We start from the raw sequence: 24,940 nt of genomic DNA, 5'->3' as shown, positions 1-24,940 counted from the left end.
CTGAGTGTGAACGAGCAAACACATAAAAAAAACAGAAAAAAAACAGAAAATGTAGCTCCACTCACCTCTAGTTTGTCTGGCTCTCCCCTCACCTCGCTTACTACCAGCAGACACTCTTATGACACCCACAAAATAGGGGAGTCCCTAAATGCCACTGTCTAGCTAGCCCACTGTTTTCTTACAATATGCTGTACAGCACAGAACAGCGGGGCTTTCCAGCCAGCACTGTGAATGACTCTGCTGTGTCTGCAGGACTCAAGTCTGCTGGTTAGCTTAGCCTGTGTAGCTTCAGAGGAAGTAGCGGAGCTCTGAGTCACCAGACCGGGCAGTGGTATACTGTAGGCCAGAGCCAGACGGCCCTCTCCTCCCAGTGGGCGACTGGGCGCCATCGAGTTTGTTCATCGCTGGCTCACGGCCGTCACAATGGCCAGGAGATGAGAGATGGCCCTCCTCTCCGGCCCTGTGTCCACAAACCTCTTTATACTGTTTTCGTTGGCCATTAATAACTTGAGTCAATGGGACTGTTTTTTCATAGCCCTCCACAAATACCCAGAGGCGTTTGACAATGTACCCACTACCCAGAGAGCGGACATGCGGTACACAACACGCATGTGCGTTACCTCAAAGCAGTCATTGTATATATTTTTGCATCGTTGCACGATGTTTGTCAGATGCTGTTTGCTGATAGCTAACTTACAGGAGAGGATATTGTTTCTCTCCATTGTAGCACACAATTGACGTCAGTCCTCATGATTGTGTGCAGCACACAGTCACAGGCTGTTTGTAATGGTTTTGAAATCATACATTAATCACTTGGGTGGATCCCTGTAAGTGGACATTAAATTCTCCACTCATAAAGCAGGTTTCGGTTAGATGGGACCACCTTTCTTTCTATTCATAGGTCAGTCTGATCAATCATTAACCACACAATTGAAAGGCATGCCTTTTTTCTGCGAATGGGAGGGACATCTCTTTCTGTACTGTACATGCCAGGCCAACCACAATGGCAGGTGGATTCAACAAGCCACTTTCACACTTTCACCAGCAAAATGGATAGAATTTGTGTTAAAATGACAGCTCATTAGTCATTACTTGCCAAAGTAGCTGCTGGTGAAGTCCAAGAGAGCTCCACCTGCTCCAGACGTTTTGATGGAATCTCCCCTCCACTTATGTTTATCATGACCATCAGGTCCCTGTTCAGAAGAACAGCCTCTATGGTGCCTCTTATTAGCTTTGTGTTGCTACAGTATGTGGCACTTGCAGTAGATACAGTCTACCACGTGTTATTTTGTATCCAGGAGAATGGATGTGCAGTAGATACAGTCTACCACGTGTTATTTTGTATCCAGGGGAATGGATGTGCAGTAGATACAGTACAGTCTACCATGTGTTATTTTGTATCCAGGGGAATGGATGTGCAGTAGATACAGTCTACCACGTGTTATTTTGTATCCAGGGGAATGGATGTGCAGTAGATACAGTCTACCACATGTTATTTTGTATCCAGGGGAATGGATGTGCAGTAGATACAGTACAGTCTACCATGTGTTATTTTGTATCCAGGGGAATGGATGTGCAGTAGATACAGTCTACCACATGTTATTTTGTATCCAGGGGAATGGATGTGCAGTAGATACAGTCTACCACGTGTTATTTTGTATCCAGGGGAATGGATGTGCAGTAGATACAGTCTACCACGTGTTATTTTGTATCCAGGGGAATGGATGTGCAGTAGATACAGTCTACCACATGTTCTTTTGTATCCAGGGGAATGGATGTGCAGTAGATACAGTCTACCATGTGTTATTTTGTATCCAGGGGAATGGATGTGCAGTAGATACAGTCTACCACATGTTATTTTGTATCCAGGGGAATGGATGTGCAGTAGATACAGTCTACCACGTGTTATTTTGTATCCAGGGGAATGGATGTGCAGTAGATACAGTCTACCACATGTTATTTTGTATCCAGGGGAATGGATGTGCAGTAGATACAGTACAGTCTACCATGTGTTATTTTGTATCCAGGGGAATGGATGTGCAGTAGATACAGTCTACCACATGTTATTTTGTATCCAGGGGAATGGATGTGCAGTAGATACAGTCTACCACGTGTTATTTTGTATCCAGGGGAATGGATGTGCAGTAGATACAGTCTACCACGTGTTATTTTGTATCCAGGGGAATGGATGTGCAGTAGATACAGTACAGTCTACCATGTGTTATTTTGTATCCAGGGGAATGGATGTGCAGTAGATACAGTCTACCACATGTTATTTTGTATCCAGGGGAATGGATGTGCAGTAGATACAGTCTACCACGTGTTATTTTGTATCCAGGGGAATGGATGTGCAGTAGATACAGTCTACCACGTGTTATTTTGTATCCAGGGGAATGGATGTGCAGTAGATACAGTCTACCACGTGTTATTTTGTATCCAGGGGAATGGATGTGCAGTAGATACAGTACAGTCTACCATGTGTTATTTTGTATCCAGGGGAATGGATGTGCAGTAGATACTAGGGCTGTCACTTTTCATTCGAAATTCGAATGCAACTTCGAATGTGGGGGGAGGGGTTCGTTTTCGAAATGTAATTTGAATGTTCGATTTTTTTTTTTTTTTTTAATTATTATTATTTTTTATTTTATTTTTTTTTATTTTTTTTATGAACCAAAATTAACCAACTGCTGCTTGCTGGTAATGTTAATCCCATGTCAGAAAAAGTCTCCAGATTTGTCGCGTTAGTCTCTTCTGAGAAAGATTGTCTCCAGGGTCTGAAAAGTTGTCTCGAGTTGGATGCAGCCAAGTTTGTGAGGCAGTGTTGTGACTGTGAGCGTCCAAGCTAACACGTCGGGCTGATGCCCGGTGGCCTGCAGTGGGTTGCACCAGCTGTGCGTAAGTTGAAACGTAAGCTAGTTTGAACGTAAAGTCTCACTAAGTCCGAGTTTACGCACTACTAAAAATATTTGGGTTGCACCAAGTGAAATAGTTACAACGTAGGCATAAGTTAGAACTTAAAATTTACACCTACGTCTTACTAGGTGTAAAGTCCTCCGTAAAATAGCAGTCGGCACGGATTGCAACTTGGCACCGTGGCGCATCGTTGTTTTGCGTCCGCAACGCGCTCTCCGTGATAAATTACACCCTTTGATATTTATGACTCACGCTTTTGTTTCCCACAAGCTGCAGCACTGCATACAAATTAAAATAACCGCAACAATTTAGTGAGGCAGGATGGTGGTATAGCCTACAATACTGATGAAGAGCTCACAGATAAACGTTAACAGTAATATGAACCTAAACGAACGTTACTCAATAACGTTCTCATTTGATTAGTGTTGATGAAATATGAAAGCACTAATTTGCGGTGGGCAACATGTCCTGTTTTCACTCCACTTAAACAACCGTAAATAAACACCGTTTCCACCGTGCTTTTCACTGATTGGTCACAGATACTGTACACGTCATTGTCTGCGACACTATTTTGGTTAGTATGGACTTTAGGGTCTACTAGTTAAGATGTACCTTACGTCTCCGTGGTGCAACCAAACAAAGACACAACTTTAGTGTCAAACTAACTAGTTTGAACGTAGCAGTTAGTGTGGACTTTACACCCTAACTTAAGACAGAACTTACGTTCAGCTGGTGCAACAGGCTGCTGGACTGAAAAAAAAAAAAAAAAAATTTAATTAACCAAAAAACTTCGAATATATTCGAACGAATTTCGGGCAATTAAAGTTCGTTCGAATTTTATTTTGGGGAAAAAGTGACAGCCCTAGTAGATACAGTCTACCACATGTTATTTTGTATCCAGGGGAATGGATGTGCAGTAGATACAGTCTACCACGTGTTATTTTGTATCCAGGGGAATGGATGTGCAGTAGATACAGTCTACCACGTGTTATTTTGTATCCAGGCGAATGGATGTGCAGTAGATACAGTACAGTCTACCACATGTTATTTTGTATCCAGGGGAATGGATGTGCAGTAGATAGATACAGTCTACCATGTGTTATTTTGTATCCAGGGGAATGGATGTGCAGTAGATACAGTCTACCACATGTTATTTTGTATCCAGGGGAATGGATGTGCAGTAGATACAGTCTACCACGTGTTATTTTGTATCCAGGGGAATGGATGTGCAGTAGATACAGTCTACCACATGTTATTTTGTATCCAGGGGAATGGATGTGCAGTAGATACAGTCTACCACGTGTTATTTTGTATCCAGGGGAATGGATGTGCAGTAGATACAGTCTACCACATGTTATTTTGTATCCAGGGGAATGGATGTGCAGTACATACAGTCTACCACGTGTTATTTTGTATCCAGGGGAATGGATGTGCAGTAGATACAGTCTACCACATGTTATTTTGTATCCAGGGGAATGGATGTGCAGTAGATACAGTCTACCACGTGTTATTTTGTATCCAGGGGAATGGATGTGCAGTAGATACAGTCTACCACATGTTATTTTGTATCCAGGGGAATGGATGTGCAGTAGATACAGTCTACCACGTGTTATTTTGTATCCAGGGGAATGGATGTGCAGTAGATACAGTCTACCACATGTTATTTTGTATCCAGGGGAATGGATGTGCAGTACATACAGTCTACCACTTGTTATTTTGTATCCAGGGGAATGGATGTGCAGTACATACAGTATACCACATGTTATTTTGTATCCAGGGGAATGGATGTGCAGTACATACAGTCTACCACGTGTTATTTTGTATCCAGGGGAATGGATGTGTGTATCTGATGTATATTTTTCCTCAGTTAGAGCAACACTAAATATTTTCACTCAAACACCTACGATCTCACAGCCCAATTCCCTTCAATCGGCCCTTCTATGAGAGAGCAGAGATAAACACAGAGTCCAGTGTGTTTACTCTGCAAAGCAAATACCCCCCCCCCCCTCTCTCTTTCTCCCTCTCTCCCTCTTTCTCTCTCTTTCCCTCCCTCTCCCTCTCTCTTTCTCCCTCTCTCTATCTCTCTCTCTCTCCCTCCCTCTCTGAAGCCTGGCTCAGCTGTCTGGCATGCTTGACTGTCAGTGCTAGGTTTTGAGCAGCATTTTCTTCTGTGTTTCTACAGGTCAATGTTCTGGTCAGGTTTTGAGCAGCCTTTTCTTCTGTGTTTCTACAGGTCAATTTTTTGGGGCTATTAGCCAGCTAGAGGGCTAGCTGACCATGCTATCTGTCTTGGCTTAGATTTGCTTTTTATTCTTTGTTTCTTTATTTTCCTTTTTGATCTTGTATTTTACTTTATTGCTTGACATATGTAATGTGTATTGTTCTTGGACCCAGGAAGACTAGCTGTCGTCTGCGTCAGCTAATGGGGATCCTTTTAATAAACAAATAAACAAATGTTTTGGTCAGGTTTTGAGCTGCCTTTTCTTCTGTCTTTCTACAGGTCAATGTTCGCGTCACCACCATGGACGCTGAGCTGGAGTTTGCCGTCCAGCCCAGCACCACTGGCAAGCAGCTGTTTGACCAGGTCTGTATGCACAGTACAGTTATTATCAAAAAGCAATGCAAATCAGTGCTGTATTGAACTCTGGTATCAATATTGATCTATCAATATTGGTATCAAAAAGTGCAGAAAGGTATTGGAAACCCTCTGAATGATGAACAATGCGATCTGGGTTTTTCTACTAGACTAAAGGCTTTTTATTTTATTTTTTATTTTTTTACCAAGAGAATCAGTAAAAATCAATCAATCTGGTCCAGTACTATTGATAAAAGCAGAAGGCATGCACACACAAATTCATTCACTTGACCATAGAGTGAAATGTTTAACAAAAAAGGTTTCAAAATAAACATAAATTAGTTTCATAAATGGTATTAAATTTTAAAGTATCAAGTATTTATTTCTACTCAGCCCCAGTTGCGCGAGATTTATATTTCTACCGTCGTTACTACAGACAATTCACAAACTGCTGTAGGATTTCATCATGTTAATTGGTTTGACGTCACTGAGAAAGATTTGTGTCCACTGTCCAGAATAGTGTCTCTCCTCTTTATCATCCCTCCAAAGCTCTTTCTACCCATTCCATCCAGGACTGATAGGTTATCTCCTGGAGACTGGATGAGAGGAGCTTTTGACCGCAAGTCTTCTTATCAGTCTTTCTCTTCCCACTGAGATACAGAGGCTATTACCAAGATGAAAGATGGCAGCTTAGCGTAAATAATGCAAATAAAAAAAGAAGGTATAGGCATGAGGTCTGTATGAGTCCTGTATGAGTCCTGTATGGGGTCTTTATGAGGTCTGTATGAGTCCTGTATGAGTCCTGTATGGAGTCTGTATAAGTCCTGTATGAGTCCTGTATGAGTCATGTATGAGGTCTGTATGAGTCCTGTATGGGGTCTGTATAAGTCCTGTATGAGTCCTGTATGAGGTCTGTATGAGTCATGTATCAGTCCTGTATGAGGTCTGTATGAGTCCTGTATGAGGTCTGTGAGGCAACTATGCAGAGTGAAGGGCGTGGCGGCATAAATGGAATGCAAGCAGAAAGATTTCCGATATTAAATGTAGCTCACTTAATCATATGAGGCTTTGTTTGACTCAGATGGAATTATCACTGCTGCTGCTGATCGGTAATAACATGATTATTAGAAGTGCCCGCATGCACTGACTCCAGCAGTATTTGATATATGGCTAACATAATTTGCATTGTCATTTTGGAACACACTTAAATACTACCTGGAGGCGATCGCTCAGTTTGGTTATAATTAAAAATATAATTATATTTCCATTTGCATCCCCGGAAGTGTACGAACCAGTACTACAGAAGCACAAGCACCTGTCACTATGTTGGGACTTGATGTGGTATCACACTTTCAGCTTCGCCAAACCCTGGAGCTGTCACTGGAGCTTAAATGGATGGCTCTTACATAGGTCTGGGCGATATGGACCAGAAATCATATCTCTGTATTTTTAGGCTGAATGACGATACACGATACTGTATATCTCAGCATTTTCTTCAAAGTGGGCTAAATGTTCAGTGAGTCAAATCCATATGTGAGATGTCACAAAAACAAAACAAGATAGGGCTGAGCGATATGGACAAAATAAAATATAATTTTTTTTTTATTTTTTTTACCAAATAGCCTACCTCGATCGATATTGTGACAATATTGTAGTGATGAATATTGGTGCTTTCACAAAATATTTACATAATGAGATTTTTCATAAATAGGCCTAATCATCATTAATGGGATATAATGTCTAAGTGAGTAAAGGGGCCAATAATAGAACAGCTAGAACAATCGGTCACGTTCAGAAAATGACATCACTTTACTGTAATGCAGCCTTTAAAACTAAGAAAAGACAACACTTAGGTCATATATCACGATATTGCGATATCCAAAATCTAACGATAGCTAGTCTCTATATCACGATACCGATATAATATCAATATATTACCCAGCCTTACGCTTACATTACAGTGTGTACTGAATGAACTTTGTCCATTATGGCAGATGTAGTCATGTACCAGAACGCGCGGTGTCTGGCGCGGCGGCACCGTTACACTCCTTGCTATTGTTTGCTTGTAACGTTGATGAACTAAGGATTTTATTTTTATTCTCACTGTTCAACTCATTGTAGGCTTCTGCTGCTAAACTTAAAGCCTGACATCTAAATGTCGACGATGTGTCTGTCATTGGTGGGAGTGAGCCTCTGTGGGGCTCACTGCCAGAATGGGGAGAGGAAAGGCATTGTCTTAGCCACTTCCTGTAGAACTCGTTTTTCAATAGCTACCGGTAGTTTAGCCTACTGCACGTATTGTGGCTGCATGTCTGGGGATGCACCCTCCAGCACTCTGGTCTTCCTCCTAAGCAGTCCTGCTGAGAACAGGGACTTAAGGGGTCACTTTAGGCACAAACACACTCACATCCCAGTCACACCCCATGCTATTGCCCAGAGTTTAACTGAGTTTAACTCCATGGCTTTGTTCTGCAAGTACAGGAAATATGTGTTCTTATCAGAATGAGAAAATCAGCCATATTCAAACATTGCTATGATGATGATGATTAGTGGGATATTGATGTCACCATTGTCTAGTCACAGATGGGGTTTAGGTTAATTTTGTCCTATGATGCACTGAATCCCAAGCCCTTATGACAGTTGTATCTTAAAATAGCAGGAGGGGTGTTGCCCCCCCCGTGGTTTTTCTAAGGAAGGAAAAGCACAAGACCAATATATTCCTCTTTGACATCACTCTATTTTTAGACCAATATATTCCTCTGACATCACTCTATTTTTATGTGTTGGCAAATTCTTTCGCCTGCTTGTTAGAATTGCTCTCTGTGGGGTGTGGCGCTCCCTGTGATCGTGTCATAGACAGTTCAGTGCTCTGTTTTAGCACTGAGATAGCCGTTACCACATCAAGCACGAGAAACTGTGTACCAAGCCTCGCAGCATGTCTGAAGTCCAGGTTAGACCTTCTCAGTAGCAGATTAATTCAGTTGACGTGGATACTTGTGTTCGTGTTTAGGATCAAGGACCACTAAGTTAGTCCACATTAGGACCACAGACCCCGATTTGATGAGATTTTGTCTCTCTGATCCAAATCGGAGAATGTTTTTCATTGTTAGATATGATTTTGTCCAGAATTCCATGACTGTCTGTATTGTAGGTAGAGAAATAGCAGTCAAATTATGATCAAAACAGTCTTTTATTGTGCATTCTCTAATTGTGTTCATATATTGTAAATTAAATAATGCTGAAGTTTAACAATTCACCCATTTGCTGGGGAACCCCCGGAACCCCCTCAAGGAGCCTCCCCTGTCACACAGGCAGAAACGTGGACAGGTTCTGTGGAAATGCTGAGTAACAGCAGTGAGCTCATTCCCAGGGTGAGTGTGAGGCCTGGTGTGGCGCCGCCCCTGTGGTCAGCTCTGATCATAGCCTTCGTCCCTGTCATGCTGCCCTTCAAGAGGAATGGCTGCCACTCCTCTACACACCCTCTTCCAGTTTCACTTCCATCCGCCCCGTGCGGCGTGCCCTGCTCATTTCATTTGAGCTTGAACTGCACTTAAAATCACAGCCTCCACTGTTCACAGCAGCTATATTGGGAGAATAATATCTGTGATCAGTGGTTTTGCCATCTTCAAACACATCAGTCAATCTCACCTCTAAAGTATTCTTCTGATGTCTTTTGAAAGGGAGATAGACGTCAAAATGTCACATAGCATTGGCACAATCACCAAAATGTAAATACTGTACTGCTTCACTAGTTCGTAAAAGGTTGAATTCGATAAAGTGAATCTTATAGACATTCAACACTCTAACCAAATCTGTCCTACCAACTGAAATTCTACTTCTAGCAGGTGTATACATGCGGGCTGGAATAGCTCAAAGAAAAAGAAGCAGCTGCAGTCTGGCTCCTCACAGTGACATGCAGAGCTGCATGCAAGTTAACAGCTGCAAACATGGCAATGGCAACATGTCCAACAGTTCACCACATCTTCAACTGAATCCAAACCCACCACAAATGGTTGAAATATAAAATTATTTTCCTTATAGAGATGACAGAACAGACAGCCGATATCTCCAAACTCCTGTGTAAACATTGCTACAAAGCTGTCCAAGTCAAGCGCGGTAACACATTGCTTAAAGGGATAGTTCGGTTTGTTTGAAGTGGGGTCCTATCAGCTAGTTCCATACACTAACTGAAATAGGTAAAGCGTTCTGGACGCTAAGCACACTGTCTATCGAGACCCAGCACTCTGAAGCAACAGCCTCCACAGCTCTGTCTCTTTAGTACAGGGGGCCAAGAACTAAAACGTAATTTAGCCACCTAAAACAACGTCCACCTAAACAAATCAATATCAGTGTACATGCACGCTCTATTTTGACAATTTTCAGCGCTTTACTTTACCGTCAAACAGCCCTCTCATTCGGCACTACATTTCCTCCCAACCGTAGAACTACCATATTCCTCCGCTGTTTTTGGTTTTGTTTGCTGTGGTAGTGTAGTAGTAGTAGTAGTAGTAGTAGTAGTAGTAGTAGTAAAAGTATTTTTCTACTGTTTTTAATATGACTAAACTTAGTATCGCAGCATTGAAGTTGAAATGTCAAAATGCTGTTGTCATGACAACACTGCCTTCAGTATTCTCCTTACTCACAATGACTGTGTGGTCTGACGATAATAGGCGCATTTCCTTTGGCCCAGAACCCAGTCTCCCCCCCGCCCCTACACACGCCCCCTGTCTGTGTGCCTGGGTGAGCCCCCCCCCCCCTCCATGTTAGTCAGCCCAGAGGATGCAGTGAGTAATGCTGTTTCAGCCAAGTGGCATTCCTCTCTCTCACCACAGGGCCCCGGCAGGCGGGCGCTCATAAACTCAGCAGAGAGAGAAGTCACTTTCTCTGTGTCTGACTCCTGCACTGAGACCCTCTCTCTCCATCAGACTGCTGCACTGAGACTCTCTCTCTGTGTGACTCCTACACTGAGACTCTCTGTCAGACTCCTGCACTGAGACTCTCTCTCTGTGTGACTCCTGCACTGACTCTCTCTCTGTCTGACTCCTGCACTGAGACTCTCTCTCTGTGTGACTCCTACACTGAGACTCTCTCTCTGTCAGACTCCTGCACTGAGACTCTCTCTCTGTCAGACTCCTGCACTGAGACTCTCTCTCTGTCTGACTCCTGCACTGAGACTCTCTCTCTGTCTGACTCCTGCACTGAGACTCTCTCTCTGTCTGACTCCTGCACTGAGACTCTCTCTCTGTCTGACTCCTGCACTGAGACTCTCTCTCTGTCAGACTCCTGCACTGACTCTCTCTCTGTCTGACTCCTGCACTGAGACTCTCTCTCTGTCTGACTCCTGCACTGAGACTCTCTCTCTGTCTGACTCCTGCACTGAGACTCTCTCTCTGTCTGACTCCTGCACTGACTCTCTCTCTGTCTGACTCCTGCACTGAGACTCTCTCTCTGTCTGACTCCTGCACTGAGACTCTCTCTCTGTCTGACTCCTGCACTGAGACTCTCTCTCTGTCTGACTCCTGCACTGAGACTCTCTCTCTGTCAGACTCCTGCACTGACTCTCTCTCTGTCTGACTCCTGCACTGAGACTCTCTCTCTGTCTGACTCCTGCACTGAGACTCTCTCTCTGTCTGACTCCTGCACTGAGACTCTCTCTCTGTCAGACTCCTGCACTGAGACTCTCTCTCTGTCAGACTCCTGCACTGACTCTCTCTCTGTCTGACTCCTGCACTGAGACTCTCTCTCTGTCTGACTCCTGCACTGAGACTCTCTCTCTGTCTGACTCCTGCACTGAGACTCTCTCTCTGTCAGACTCCTGCACTGACTCTCTCTCTGTCTGACTCCTGCACTGAGACTCTCTCTCTGTCAGACTCCTGCACTGAGACTCTCTCTCTGTCAGACTGCTGCACTGAGACACTCTCTCTGTCAGACTCCTGCACTGAGACTCTCTCTCTGTCAGACTCCTGCACTGAGACTCTCTCTCTGTCTGACTCCTGCACTGAGACTCTCTCTCTGTCAGACTCCTGCACTGAGACTCTCTCTCTGTCAGACTGCTGCACTGAGACACTCTCTCTGTCAGACTCCTGCACTGAGACTCTCTCTCTGTCACACTCCTGCACTGACTCTCTCTCTGTCTGACTCCTGCACTGAGACTCTCTCTCTGTCACACTCCTGCACTGAGACTCTCTCTCTGTCACACTCCTGCACTGAGACTCTCTCTCTGTCACACTCCTGCACTGAGACTCTCTCTCTGTCACACTCCTGCAATGAGACTCTCTGTCAGACTCCTGCACTGAGACTCTCTCTCTGTCTGACTCCTGCACTGAGACTCTCTCTCTGTCTGACTCCTGCACTGAGACTCTCTCTCTGTCACACTCCTGCAATGAGACTCTCTGTCAGACTCCTGCACTGAGACTCTCTCTCTGTCTGACTCCTGCACTGAGACTCTCTCTCTGTCACACTCCTGCAATGAGACTCTCTCTCTGTCAGACTCCTGCACTGACTCTCTCTCTGTCAGACTCCTACACTGAGACTCTCTCTCTGTCAGACTCCTGCACTGACTCTCTCTCTGTCAGACTCCTACACTGAGACTCTCTCTCTCTGTCAGACTCCTGCACTGACTCTCTCTACGTCAGACTCAGACTCCTGCGCTGAGACACCCCGGCTGCTCCTGTGTGGAGACGGCACGTGCCTCAGCAGGAAAGCAGCGACTTCGCCCCCACGCCCAGCAAAGGCACCCATAGCGGTCGAACCTTAACAATCTGTTAAGGTTTAGCTTCCACTACACAGTAAGACTGCAAATGTTTCACTCGGTTTACATTTCTTTAATCATTGTCAGAATGAAGTAGACTTGCAGTTCCTAGTGTTCATAACTGCTCATAAAAAAAAGATGTGCTGTCATGGAGCTTCCCTATACAGCCTCCGGACTTTTATCGTAGACTAAATCGCAACCTCCAGATTGTATGTATATGTTTGGGTTTATTTTTCCAAGGGCAGATGCAATCACAAAGACAAAGCAGCTGCCCGCAGGGTTGTATTGCAGCCTGTTTTCAACACCTTCTTTAGAGCAGATAAGTACCTGCTCACCTGACAGCAGCCTGCCAAACCAACCTGCTGCCATGTTGCTTTATTAATCCTGCAGCCCCAGATTCACATTTACTCTAATAAGTGTTTAATTCAGTGCCTTTGTCAGCGGTCATTCACAACGTTTATAGCAGGTCTATTTGTCAAGTGAAATACAATACTCTTGTATTTACTTTAGCTATGTTATCAGAGGATGGTAAGCTTGTCCGGGGGAAAGCTTACTTCTCTGACAGTGCCCAGGGTGTGCCAAACCCCTATAGCTTATCCCCTGAGAAAAACAAGCCTTCATTAAGATATGGGTTCAGTAGCCCGCTCTGTCTCCCTGCTTCTCTCTCTCTCTCTCTCTCTCTCTCTCTCTCTCTCTCTCTCCCTGCTTCTCTCTCTCTCTCTCTCTTTCTCCCTGCTTCTTGCTCTCTCTCTCTCTCTCTCTCTCTCTCACTCTCTCTCACTCTCTCTCTGGACCCCAACGCAGAAGCACCATGAAAGGGCTGATTGTGCTGCGAGGCGTTCTGACTTTCATTCCAGGTGAGATGCACTGTGAAGTGCTCTCTGATTTCAGGGCCCGCGAGTGCTTGTTGTTGCGCTAAATAAAATCCATCAGAAAAAGGTCCCTGAATCTGAGCCATTCATCTCCACAGCCGCTGGCCTGTATTTTGTGTCAGCCACTAAGAGGGGGTGTTTGATTTTAATTTTAACCTTGGCCGGAGCTTATCAGTCAGAGTGGGCTTGGCCGGAGTGCCTGCGTGTTGACTCAAGCTTCACCCTGGCAACTTAGCACCTCACCTGGTGCCTGGGTGGGGAATTTGGCAGAGATGCATTCAAAAAGGGCCCAGCACAGAGATCCAGCTAGGCCTGGAGATGAACATGCACACACGCACGTGTGCACACACACACGCATGCACGCACGCACACACACACACACACGCGCGCGCGCGCATACACACACACACACACACACACACACACACACACACACACACACTCACTCACTCACTCACTCACTCACTCACTCACTCACTCACTCACTCACTCACTAGCTCAATCACCTACTCACTCACTCTCTCTCACACACACACACACACACACACACACACACACACACACACTCACACACACACATGCGCGCCCGCATGTGCCTGTCCTGGACTGTGCAGTGCTGTTGGAAAATTGCTCTGCCTTTCTGAAGGCCATAAACAGCTTCAGGTCATGGAGGTTTCTCTCAGCAGCCAGTGGAAACTGTTGCTCCTCCTCCAGCACAAGTGATTATTCCAGATCTATAACTGGCTTTTCACTTTCTGTTGAAGGTGCACCATCAAAAACAGCTTCAATAATCTTCAAAAGGTTGTGCTTCATCATAAATGTGTCCATAAATGTCTGTGAAGAGTTGTGGCCTTGTGGCTTGGTCAGAAAGGACTCCCTCTCTCCAGCTGTCTGCCTCTCTCTCTTCCAGCACACCCTAGTCATACAGAGTATCACTCCTCCTCACTAGTCATGCAGCTGCACACCCTAGTCATACAGAGTATCACTCCTCCTCACTAGTCATGCAGCTGCACACCCTAGTCATACAGAGTATCACTCCTCCTCACTAGTCAAACAATAGGACCTCATTGTTTAAGACCAGCCCTTCTAATCATGCCCTTGTGTGCTGTAGCGTATTGCAACAGACTGCGCATTAACAGATACTAAAATGCAAGTAGAGAAAACTAGTCAGTTGAGGACATTTGTATATATTGTTTTCATTTGGCACTAAATATGTTGGCTTTGTCACTAGATGGGCCTAATCGATCGGTAAGGCTTTCTGTCTCACATAGTTTCAGTCTTCATCCATTGATGTAGGTGCCAACCTCAACAGCTATACACTGAATTCAGTCAACCTCAACAGCCGTATACAGTCACTGAATTAAGTCAACCTCAACAGCTATACACTGAATTCAGTCAACACTGAATTCAGTCAACCTCAACAGCTATACACTGAATTCAGTCAACCGCAACAGCTATACACTGAATTCAGTAAAGGAAGCAGTCAAGTTTCATTAACGACATCATAGCTAATACACTGAATTCAGTCAACCTCAACAGCTATACACTGAATTCAGTCAACCTCAACAGCTATACACTGAATTCAGTCAAGAAAGCAGTCCAGTTTCATTAACGACATCATAGCTATACACTGAATTCAGTCAAGAAAGCAGTCCAGTTTCATTAACAAAATCATAGCTATACACTGAATTCAGTCAGGAAAGCAGTCCAGTTTGATTAACGACGTCATAGCTATACACTGAATTCAGTCAAGAAAGCAGTCCAGTTTCATTAACGACATCATAGCTATACACTGAATTCAGTCAAGAAAGCAGTCCAGTTTGATTAACGACGTCATAGCTATACACTGAATTCAGTCAAGAAAGCAGTCCAGTTTCATTAACGACATCATAGCTATACACTGAATTCAGTCAAGAAAGCAGTCCAGTTTCATTGACGACATCATAGTTGCACCTCCCAATCCGGAATTTGTTATCCTGGGTAAATGGTAAATGGTAAATGGCCTGCATTTATATAGCGCTTTTATCCAAAGCGCTTTACAGTCAGTAGGTACATTCACCCATTCACACACCGATGGCGGCAGGCTACCACGCAGGGTGCTGGCACACCAATGGGAGCAATTTGGGGTTCAGCGTCTTACTCAAGGACACTTCGACATGCAGACTGGACTGGAGGAATCGAACCACCGCCCTCTTTTATCCAAAGCGATTAGTGGACGACCCGCTCTACCTCCTGAGCTACAGCCGCCCTGGGTCAAGTTTAGCTGCTTTGACTTGTTGCAGTGTTTGCTATGGACATAAAAGAAAAAAAAACATTCAAGTGCAGGACTGACCATTCCGTGAAAACCGTCTATACAGCTGAGTGGCGAAAACAAAAGTAACGATGTCAAGTGAATATTTCTGCAGTTTGCCGAATGCTGAGAAAAAGGAAGTGCTGTGCGGTTGCGCTCTGGTGAAAACCGTCTATAGCAGAAAGCACAAGCCATGAATTGAAGAAGTGTTTTAGAGTTTACTTTTGTTATGCCTCCACCGGCAACAGCCATGGCCGGAGGCCATGCTTTCGGGTTGTCCGTCCATCCGCACGTCCATTCCATACTCGTTAACAAGATACTGTATCTCAGGAACAAACGCCTTGAGGGAATTTCTTCAAATTTGGCTCAAAGTCAATCCACTTGGAGTCATGAACTGATTCGATTTTGGTGGTCAAAGTTCAAGGTCACTGTGACCTCACATTCGTCCGTTCCATGCTTTTTAACACGATATCTCAGAAGCACCTTGAGTAAATTTGTTCAAATTTGGCACAAAAGTCCACTTTCAAGGATGAATTGATTAGATTTTGGTGGTCAAAGGTCAAGTTCACTATGATCTCATGTCCATCCCATTCTCATGAATGTGATATATCAGGAACGCCTGGAAGGAATTTCATTGCTTCTGGCAGAAAGGTCCACTTCGACTCAAGGATGAACTGATTACAATTTGGTGGTCAAAGTCAAGGTCACTGTGACCTCACCAAAGACGTTTTTGGCCATAACTCAAGAGTTTATTCATAGGCCAATTATAACACACTTTCAGACAAATGTCTTATTGGATAAAATTATTAAGTGATGACTTTTATATCCAAAAGGTCAAAGGTCAACTTCACTGTGACATCATAATGCTATGCTTACTGTAGCTGAGAAAACGACCTTGGGTCATTCTCCAAAAATGGTGGAAGTGCTGTCACTTTCACAGACACCAAAATCCTTTAATCCTCTTCACTTCCTCTCCCTGGATGACAGCCAGGACAGGGGGCGTGGCCTCCTGTTCCTCTGGTAGTCCCTCACAAGCTCATTGGTTTGGCAGGACAGGGGGCGTGGCCTCCTGTTCCTCTGGTAGTCCATCACAAGCTCATTGGTTTAGCTGATATTGAGCTTCAGGTGATTGTCGTTGTACCGTGTGATGATGCTCTCTATCAGTCCTCTGTACTCCACTGTAAAAAATAGTCTCTAAGTGAAGACAGCATGTTTCTCACTGGAAATTATTCACTGGTATCATACATGTCAATATAGTGATAACTTCCATTTCACCAAAAAATACACATTTTATTAAATCCCTTCAACGTTCACTGCATATTTTCATGGGTCTGGACAGACATGGATGTAGGCTGCAACTTGACTTGTTGGCGGAGGCATACAACGGTTATTTCTAGTGTACCTCTGCACCAGTCGACTAAACTTGTATCATCACTGTAGTGTAGCCAGGCCCGTACTCAGGCCTGGGAAGGTGTAATCCTATGAGGCTTGTCCAGCAGATTAGTCTGGTACCTGAGTATGTCACCTTAAGGTTAGATTCTTCAGGCCTGGCCAGCCTCTGCAAAAACCCATCCAAGGCCTTTTCACAGCCCCTGGCTCTGCTGGCGCAATGCCATCAGCCATTCATTTGAGTTTTTCACCGACAGATGACTTAATTGGTTGTTACAGAGTGAAGGTATGATGGGTTTAATTGACAGATGACTTCATTGGTTGTTGCAGAGTGAAGGTATGATGGGTTTAATTGACAGATGACTTCATTGGTTGTTGCAGAGTGAAGGTATGATGGCTTTGTGTTGACGAGTGCAGGGCGGTTACCTCATGTCATTCTCTGTTTTCCTGGAAGAACGGGTTGTGCATTGTTATCGTTGCTGATTGTATACACTATTTTGAGAGTTGTAAGGTCAGATTTAGTAGATTGTGTTTATTGCGTTGACTTTTTTGTTGTTGTTTTTTGCAGCAGGAGTTTGAATTCACTGGAGGTGAACTGATCCTGACCCCTATTCCACAGGCTTCTTCTGAACAATTCCTTTTCTCTGTGCAGGTGGTGAAAACCATTGGCTTACGTGAGGTCTGGTACTTTGGGCTTCAGTACATGGATGGCAAAGGTTATTTCACCTGGCTAAAACTGGACAAAAAGGTAAGATCCAACATCAATAAAATGTATTTTTTGTCAGAATATATCCATCTCAACTTTTAGTAGTCCTCAGGTTTTGCCAAGATAAAGAGGAAAAACCTAAACAGTATTATCACAATAATGACATACTGTATCACTAATAAAAAATGACTGGTAACCCTTAATGCTATTAATTGTCAGTTGACCTAATTATATTCGAAATTCATGGTCAGTTAAAGGAGAATTTATGTGTTTTTCAACCTGGACCCTATCTTCTCTGCCCAGATGCTCCTCCTGCCTCAGCAGCCTGCATGTAGGTCCACTAAACAAGCTTATTTTTGCAATGGACACAAGCTCAGATTGTTATTGTAAAAGAGAGAGAGAATATGAACTCTTGTATTACCTTGCAGTAGCATGTTCTCCCTCTCTGCCTGTTGCTGCTCCTCTCTGCCTCTCCATGCCCGGCACCATAGTTTGTATCCATATAGCATTACTCCGGCTCAAAGAAATATGGGCTGCCATCGTATTCAAATGCCTCGTCCATCTTCCTGCAATCAGCGAAATATTCAGTCATAATATTCAACCATAATATTCAGCCATAACTTTCTAAATCTTTTAGCTACGCTCTCGTTCCTCCAAGTGAAACATGGCTGTCCAACTGCAGCTGATTTTTCCTGCAACAACGCAACTCTCGCGAAACTCTCCGGCGTACACAGGCCCAGAGCAGAGCCAGACTCTCAGGCTTACACAGGCCCAGAGCAGAGCCAGAGTCTCAGGCTTACACAGGCCCAGAGCAGAGCCAGACTCTCAGGCTTACACAAGCCCAGAGCAGAGCCAGACTCTCAGGCTTACACAGGCCCAGAGCAGAGCCAGAGTCTCAGGCTTACACAGGCCCAGAGCAGAGCCAGACTCTCAGGCTTACACAGGCCCAGAGCAGAGCCAGACTCTCAGGCTTACACAGGCCCAGAGCAGAGCCAGACTCTCAGGCTTACACAGGCCCAGAGCAGAGCCAGAGTCTCAGGCTTACACAGGCCCAGAGCAGAGCCAGACTCTCAGGCTTACACAGGCCCAGAGCAGACCCATTCTATCAATTAAAATCTTGTAATAGTTATCTTTATAGTTATAGTTATAGTTCTAAGTGTGAATGGACCTTAAGGATGATTATTTTATGATCTTCAAGATTCAAGATTTTTATTGTCACTCCGTAGTACAAGTATCACGTGTGAAATTCTTGTGCTGTAGGCTCCGTTACAACATAGTGCAAAAAATAAAAGATATATAAATAAAAAACAAGAGGCAACAAGCAATAAAGCAGTAAGACACGCCACAGACAGTGGCGTGTTCACTGCCCATAGTGCTTCCATCTTAGCGGGTTTCTTATTTGTCTTTGCCTTCCCTCATGATGCCTAATGCACCACAAAATATTCAGATAATGCAACTACATCATGGTCTTCTCACCCTCATCTCAAAGTGATCAAAGTATGTTCCAACTGCCCAGCGTTTGCAACACCTTTCCAAATAGTGTCGGCGATAGAGAAAAGCTGCATTCTTCTGAAGGGAGTGTAAATCAGTGCTGCGGCATGTTTGCCTTTCACTTAGTCACTCAGTAGCCATCGTATTGTGTCTGTGTTCACAGGCTGTATTGTGGTCACGGTGTTCCGCTTCCAGCATGGCAGCTAATTGTTAAGGCCTGTCTGGTTTCCCTCTCTGCTGGCCTGGGTGTCGGGGCATTGCATGTAATCAGCTGGAGCCCTATTATTTGGCAAGAGTGTGAACTTTTTGTGAACCACCATAAACTACTTCTAGTTTTCTCCGCTTGTTGTCCCTGAGCAAACACAGGGTGCCTAGCCTCCATTAACTGTTACTCTCAAGGTGCTCGAGTCCGCTATCCTGTGGTGTGTGCCTACCTACAGTGATGCACACCAGCCTGTGGTGTGTGCCTACTGTACCTACAGTGATGCACACCAGCCTGTGGTGTGTGCCTACTGTACCTACAGTGATGCACACCAGCCTGTGTGTGTGCCTACTGTACCTACAGTGATGCACACCAGCCTGTGGTGTGTGCCTACTGTACCTACAGTGATGCAAACCAGCCTGTGGTGTGTGCCTACTGTACTTACAGTGATGCACACCAGCCTGTGGTGTGTGCCTACTGTACCTACAGTGATGCACACCAGCCTGTGGTGTGTGCCTACTGTACCTACAGTGATGCAAACCAGCCTGTGGTGTGTGCCTACTGTACTTACAGTGATGCACACCAGCCTGTGGTGTGTGCCTACTGTACCTACAGTGATGCACACCAGCCTGTGGTGTGTGCCTACTGTACCTACAGTGATGCAAACTAGCCTGTGGTGTGTGCCTACTGTACCTACAGTGATGCAAACCAGCCTGTGGTGTGTGCCTACTGTACTTACAGTGATGCACACCAGCCTGTGGTGTGTGCCTACTGTACCTACAGTGATGCACACCAGCCTGTGTGTGTGCCTACTGTACCTACAGTGATGCACACCAGCCTGTGGTGTGTGCCTACTGTACCTACAGTGATGCAAACCAGCCTGTGGTGTGTGCCTACTGTACTTACAGTGATGCACACCAGCCTGTGGTGTGTGCCTACTGTACCTACAGTGATGCACACCAGCCTGTGGTGTGTGCCTACTGTACCTACAGTGATGCACACCAGCGTGTGGTGTGTGCCTACTGTACCTACAGTGATGCAAACTAGCCTGTGGTGTGTGCCTACTGTACCTACAGTGATGCAAACTAGCCTGTGGTGTGTGCCTACTGTACCTACAGTGATGCACACCAGCCTGTGGTGTGTGCCTACTGTACCTACAGTGATGCACACCAGCCTGTGGTGTGTGCCTACTGTACCTACAGTGATGCACACCAGCCTGTGGTGTGTGCCTACTGTACCTACAGTGATGCACACCAGCCTGTGGTGTGTGCCTACTGTACCTACAGTGATGCAAACTAGCCTGTGGTGTGTGCCTACTGTACCTACAGTGATGCACACCAGCCTGTGGTGTGTGCCTACTGTACCTACAGTGATGCAAACCAGCCTGTGGTGTGTGCCTACTGTACCTACAGTGATGCACACCAGCCTGTGGTGTGTGCCTACTGTACCTACAGTGATGCACACCAGCCTGTGGTGTGTGCCTACTGTACCTACAGTGATGCACACCAGCCTGTGGTGTGTGCCTACTGTACCTACAGTGATGCACACCAGCCTGTGGTGTGTGCCTACTGTACCTACAGTGATGCACACCAGCCTGTGGTGTGTGCCTACTGTACCTACAGTGATGCACACCAGCCTGTGGTGTGTGCCTACTGTACCTACAGTGATGCACACCAGCCTGTGGTGTGTGCCTACTGTACCTACAGTGATGCACACCAGCCTGTGGTGTGTGCCTACTGTACCTACAGTGATGCAAACTAGCCTGTGGTGTGTGCCTACTGTACCTACAGTGATGCACACCAGCCTGTGGTGTGTGCCTACTGTACCTACAGTGATGCACACCAGCCTGTGGTGTGTGCCTACTGTACCTACAGTGATGCAAACCAGCCTGTGGTGTGTGCCTACTGTACCTACAGTGATGCACACCAGCCTGTGGTGTGTGCCTACTGTACCTACAGTGATGCACACCAGCCTGTGGTGTGTGCCTACTGTACCTACAGTGATGCACACCAGCCTGTGTGTGGACTGAATGAGCAGAATTCCAGATGCTCAAGTTTGCTTTTGTATAGGGCTGCACAATTAATCAATATCGATATCAAAATATGGCCAAGTGTTTCAGCGTAGCTTCGGCGTATGGTGTGTTCAGGCTCTAAGGTAAAATGTGTCACAACATACTATTAAATGAAGCATTGTGGTGCTACAACGATGCCCCGGGCTACAAATCATATCCAGATGTAAATGGGACATGCTTTTTTCTTCTTCAGTGAAAATGAAATCCAAAAATTAGCATTCCCACTAAAATCGTGACTCATATCGCAATCACAATATCTATATATAATGACAATATGATTTTTCTTGCATATTGTGCAGAGCGTAGCTGCAGTATATGATCCCTGCAGTGCTTTTTTAGACCTGCTTTTGTCTGTCTTCCTGACTGAAACAATTAAGAATTTGACCTGTTGCTAATCAGGCTTTTAATTGAGTGCTCTATCTTCCATAATAGAGACATTTTGAAACAGGTTTCTTTTGCACTTTAGAATCATAAACAGGGTCAGGCTGAGAGAACAGGTGATGCTGGGCTCAGTCAGCAGCAGTAAACTGGACACAGTGTGCTGACGCACAGTAGCTCATCAGCACAATGCCCACGCTCAAACTGACGCTGCACTGCACAGCAGCTCATCAGCACAATGCCCACGCTCAAACTGACGCTGCACTGCACAGCAGCTCATCAGCACACTGCCCACGCTCAAACTGACGCTGCACTGCACAGCAGCTCATCAGCACACTGCCCACACTCAAACTGATGCTGCACTGCACAGCAGCTCATCAGCACACTGCCCACGCTCAAACTGATGCTGCACTGCACAGCAGCTCATCAGCACACTGCCCACGCTCAAACTGACACGCTGTACAGCAGCTCATCAGCACACTGCCCACACTCAAACTGATGCTGCACTGCACAGCAGCTCATCAGCACACTGCCCACACTCAAACTGATGCTGCACTGCACAGCAGCTCATCAGCACACTGCCCACGCTCAAACTGACGCTGCACTGCACAGCAGCTCATCAGCACACTGCCCACACTCAAACTGATGCTGCACTGTACAGCAGCTCATCAGCACACTGCCCACGCTCAAACTGATGCTGCGCTGCACAGCAGCTCATCAGCACAATGCCCACGCTCAAACTGAGGCTGCGCTGCACAGCAACTCATCAGCACAATGCCCAGTTTGCCCACGCTCAAACTGCCCCATTCTCTTCATCAAGTCCGCTTGCTTCCTGTTTGCAAATTAAAGGAGGAGGCACATTATGTTGTTATTCAACTGTATTTTCCCCGTATGCAAATGACAGATTCCCTTTCGGTGAGGGCAATGCACCTACATGTATAGAACTACAGAACTTGCTGTAACCTAACAAGGCAATATATTACAATCTGCTTTCCCCCATACTATTTTGTTGTTGTGATGACACAATGACTGTATCGGTCTTTTTAATCACATTCCAAGGTCATTGATAAAAAAAAGATGACTTAATGATCATGTTCAAATTCCTATGGGACCATATTATTAATTCATGGTAAATTACTGAAAAGTGTAATTGAGATATTTTATTAGCCGCTCTAAGATATCATTTTCACTTTTTCAAGAATTAAGAAGACATTATTTCCACTTTTTAATGCAGTAAAGAATAAATAAATAACTATTACTTATTATATTCAGGGTTGCCACAGGTCTAGAAAGTACTTGAAAGTGCTTGGATAAAAACAAATCAAGACCTTGAAACTGCTTAAGACCTTGATGATGCTCAATAGTGAAGCTTTATTCGCCATATAACAGGAAGCTGTTTTTGAGGTGTTGAGGATGCTTGAAAACTCACAAAACCTGGCACACACATCAGAAGGGGTGAGGATTTCTATCTGATATGGGTCTTGGGCTTGGGTGTGGCAAGATGACTCGATAGCTCAACATCCCGACGTGCACGAAGGTGCGAGGGCCCCATCATCGCTGCTTGCAGCCTTAATAATAATTGTCCTTTAAAGCTGCTTGAAACATCTTTGAAATGTGTCATTACAAAAGAGTGCAAAACATTAAGATTCACAACATTATCATATTGTTTAAGTACAACAATATGTTAGTCTCACATGTTGTACTTCCTCCCCAGGTGTCGTCCCAGGACGTGAAGAAGGAGAACCCTCTGCAGTTCAAGTTCCGGGCCAAGTTCTTTCCCGAGGACGTGGCTGAGGAGCTGATCCAGGACATCACCCAGAAGCTGTTCTTCCTGCAGGTGAAGGAGAGCATCCTGAGTGACGAGGTCTACTGCCCTCCGGAGACCGCTGTGCTGCTGGCCTCCTACTCCGTCCAGGCCAAGTTTGGAGACTTCACCAAAGACGTCCACCGGCCCGGATACCTCACGTCCGACCGCCTGCTGCCGCAACGGTGAGATGCACCACTCCAGTACATTCAATGAAGAATGAAGCTTTGTTGTAGCACTAAAACCCAAGAGTGAAAGCTGCACTACACACATTTATGTAAAAAAATACGCCAATCTTTTATTAGTATATATAGACAGTTTTCACAGTACTGTGTTGCTAGGGAACAGTTCAACTATTAGCTAGCTATTGTATTAGAATCAGACTGCAACAGCTAGCTAGGGACAATTTAGAATGTTTGTGTTGTCAAGTTAAAACCGTCTATATAAGCATCCCATCCCTACTTATTGAAACCATGTGGATTTATCCTATTTGCCCAAATACATTTTGGGTGTTGGGTATACTGACAGGAAAAATACTTCACACACAGATGGTGACGAATCAAAACTTTAGAGACACATCAGAGCGAGAGTAAGCTCACAGAGAAAGCTGGATTCACCGATTGAGTTCAGACGAGTGAGAAGCTTATTGACATCACATAGCATAATTTATCGGTAATAAAGTTCTTTGACTGTTCATTTTTTTCCCTTCATGATCCTACAGTAGCTACCACTTGTGAAGCTCTCTAGATTCAAGATTCATTTTAATAGCCATAGTGAGTAATCAGATTACAAAGTGAAGTCTGAAAGGTTTTCTTGAAAGTACTGTAGCATCAATATTCAAGAATAAAAAAGGGAGAAAACAATAAAGATCGCTAACTAGCTCCTTGGTTGCACCAGTACATGATTCAACTCAAAGCTGTATTACAGCCACTGCCTGAGACTTATACCTCTTCCACACCAAGGGTCCAACCAGGGTTTTTCTCAGGTTCATTTGGGGTATGAAAGGGTTAACCCGGGTTGCTCAACTCCCCTTGGACCAGGGATAGACAAGGGTTCATTTCAGTGTGAATGGCACCACCCGGGTTGCTACAGTATTTGGTATGCTAAGCTAGGGCTAGGCCCTAGGCTAATTGTTTACGCATCTCTCCTAGGTTGTGGTCCTATGTGAATTGTCATGATTGTGCTTTGTAGGAATTATCAACACCATTTTTGACCATTTAGATTGCTTGGCTGAAACTACTCGTTGGATAATGTGACAGACGTCACATGAGTTAGTTATGTACAGTACAGTTATATAACCAAAGATATGAGAGTGACACATTGTGATTTATTTGATGTTTACGGGCTTCCTTCCTCTTCCTGTAGAGTCCTGGAGCAGCACAAGCTGTCCAGAGAACAGTGGGAGGAGAGGATCCAGGTGTGGCATGAGGAGCACGGCGGCATGCTGAAGTGAGTGTGTGATGTGCACCTCTATAGAAATGTGTGCACTAAATGTAAA

General features: G+C 44.9%; 1 protein-coding gene across 1 annotated transcript in view; it reads left to right on the top strand.

The window, feature by feature from the left end:
* The window catches only part of ezrb (ezrin b), a 53,987-nt gene that overhangs the window by 10,601 nt on the left and 18,446 nt on the right, over window positions 1-24,940 (top strand). The window contains exons 3-6 of the mRNA XM_083643468.1: window positions 5,414-5,497; window positions 17,443-17,538; window positions 23,353-23,627; window positions 24,808-24,891. Of these exons, the coding sequence (XP_083499594.1) occupies window positions 5,414-5,497; window positions 17,443-17,538; window positions 23,353-23,627; window positions 24,808-24,891 (539 nt within the window). The remainder of the gene's footprint in view (window positions 1-5,413; window positions 5,498-17,442; window positions 17,539-23,352; window positions 23,628-24,807; window positions 24,892-24,940) is intronic.

The sequence above is a fragment of the Poromitra crassiceps genome (assembly GCF_964638095.1).
Source record: "Poromitra crassiceps genome assembly, chromosome: 9".
Taxonomy (NCBI): domain Eukaryota; kingdom Metazoa; phylum Chordata; class Actinopteri; order Beryciformes; family Melamphaidae; genus Poromitra; species Poromitra crassiceps.
This window is presented reverse-complemented; position numbering and strand designations above follow the sequence as displayed.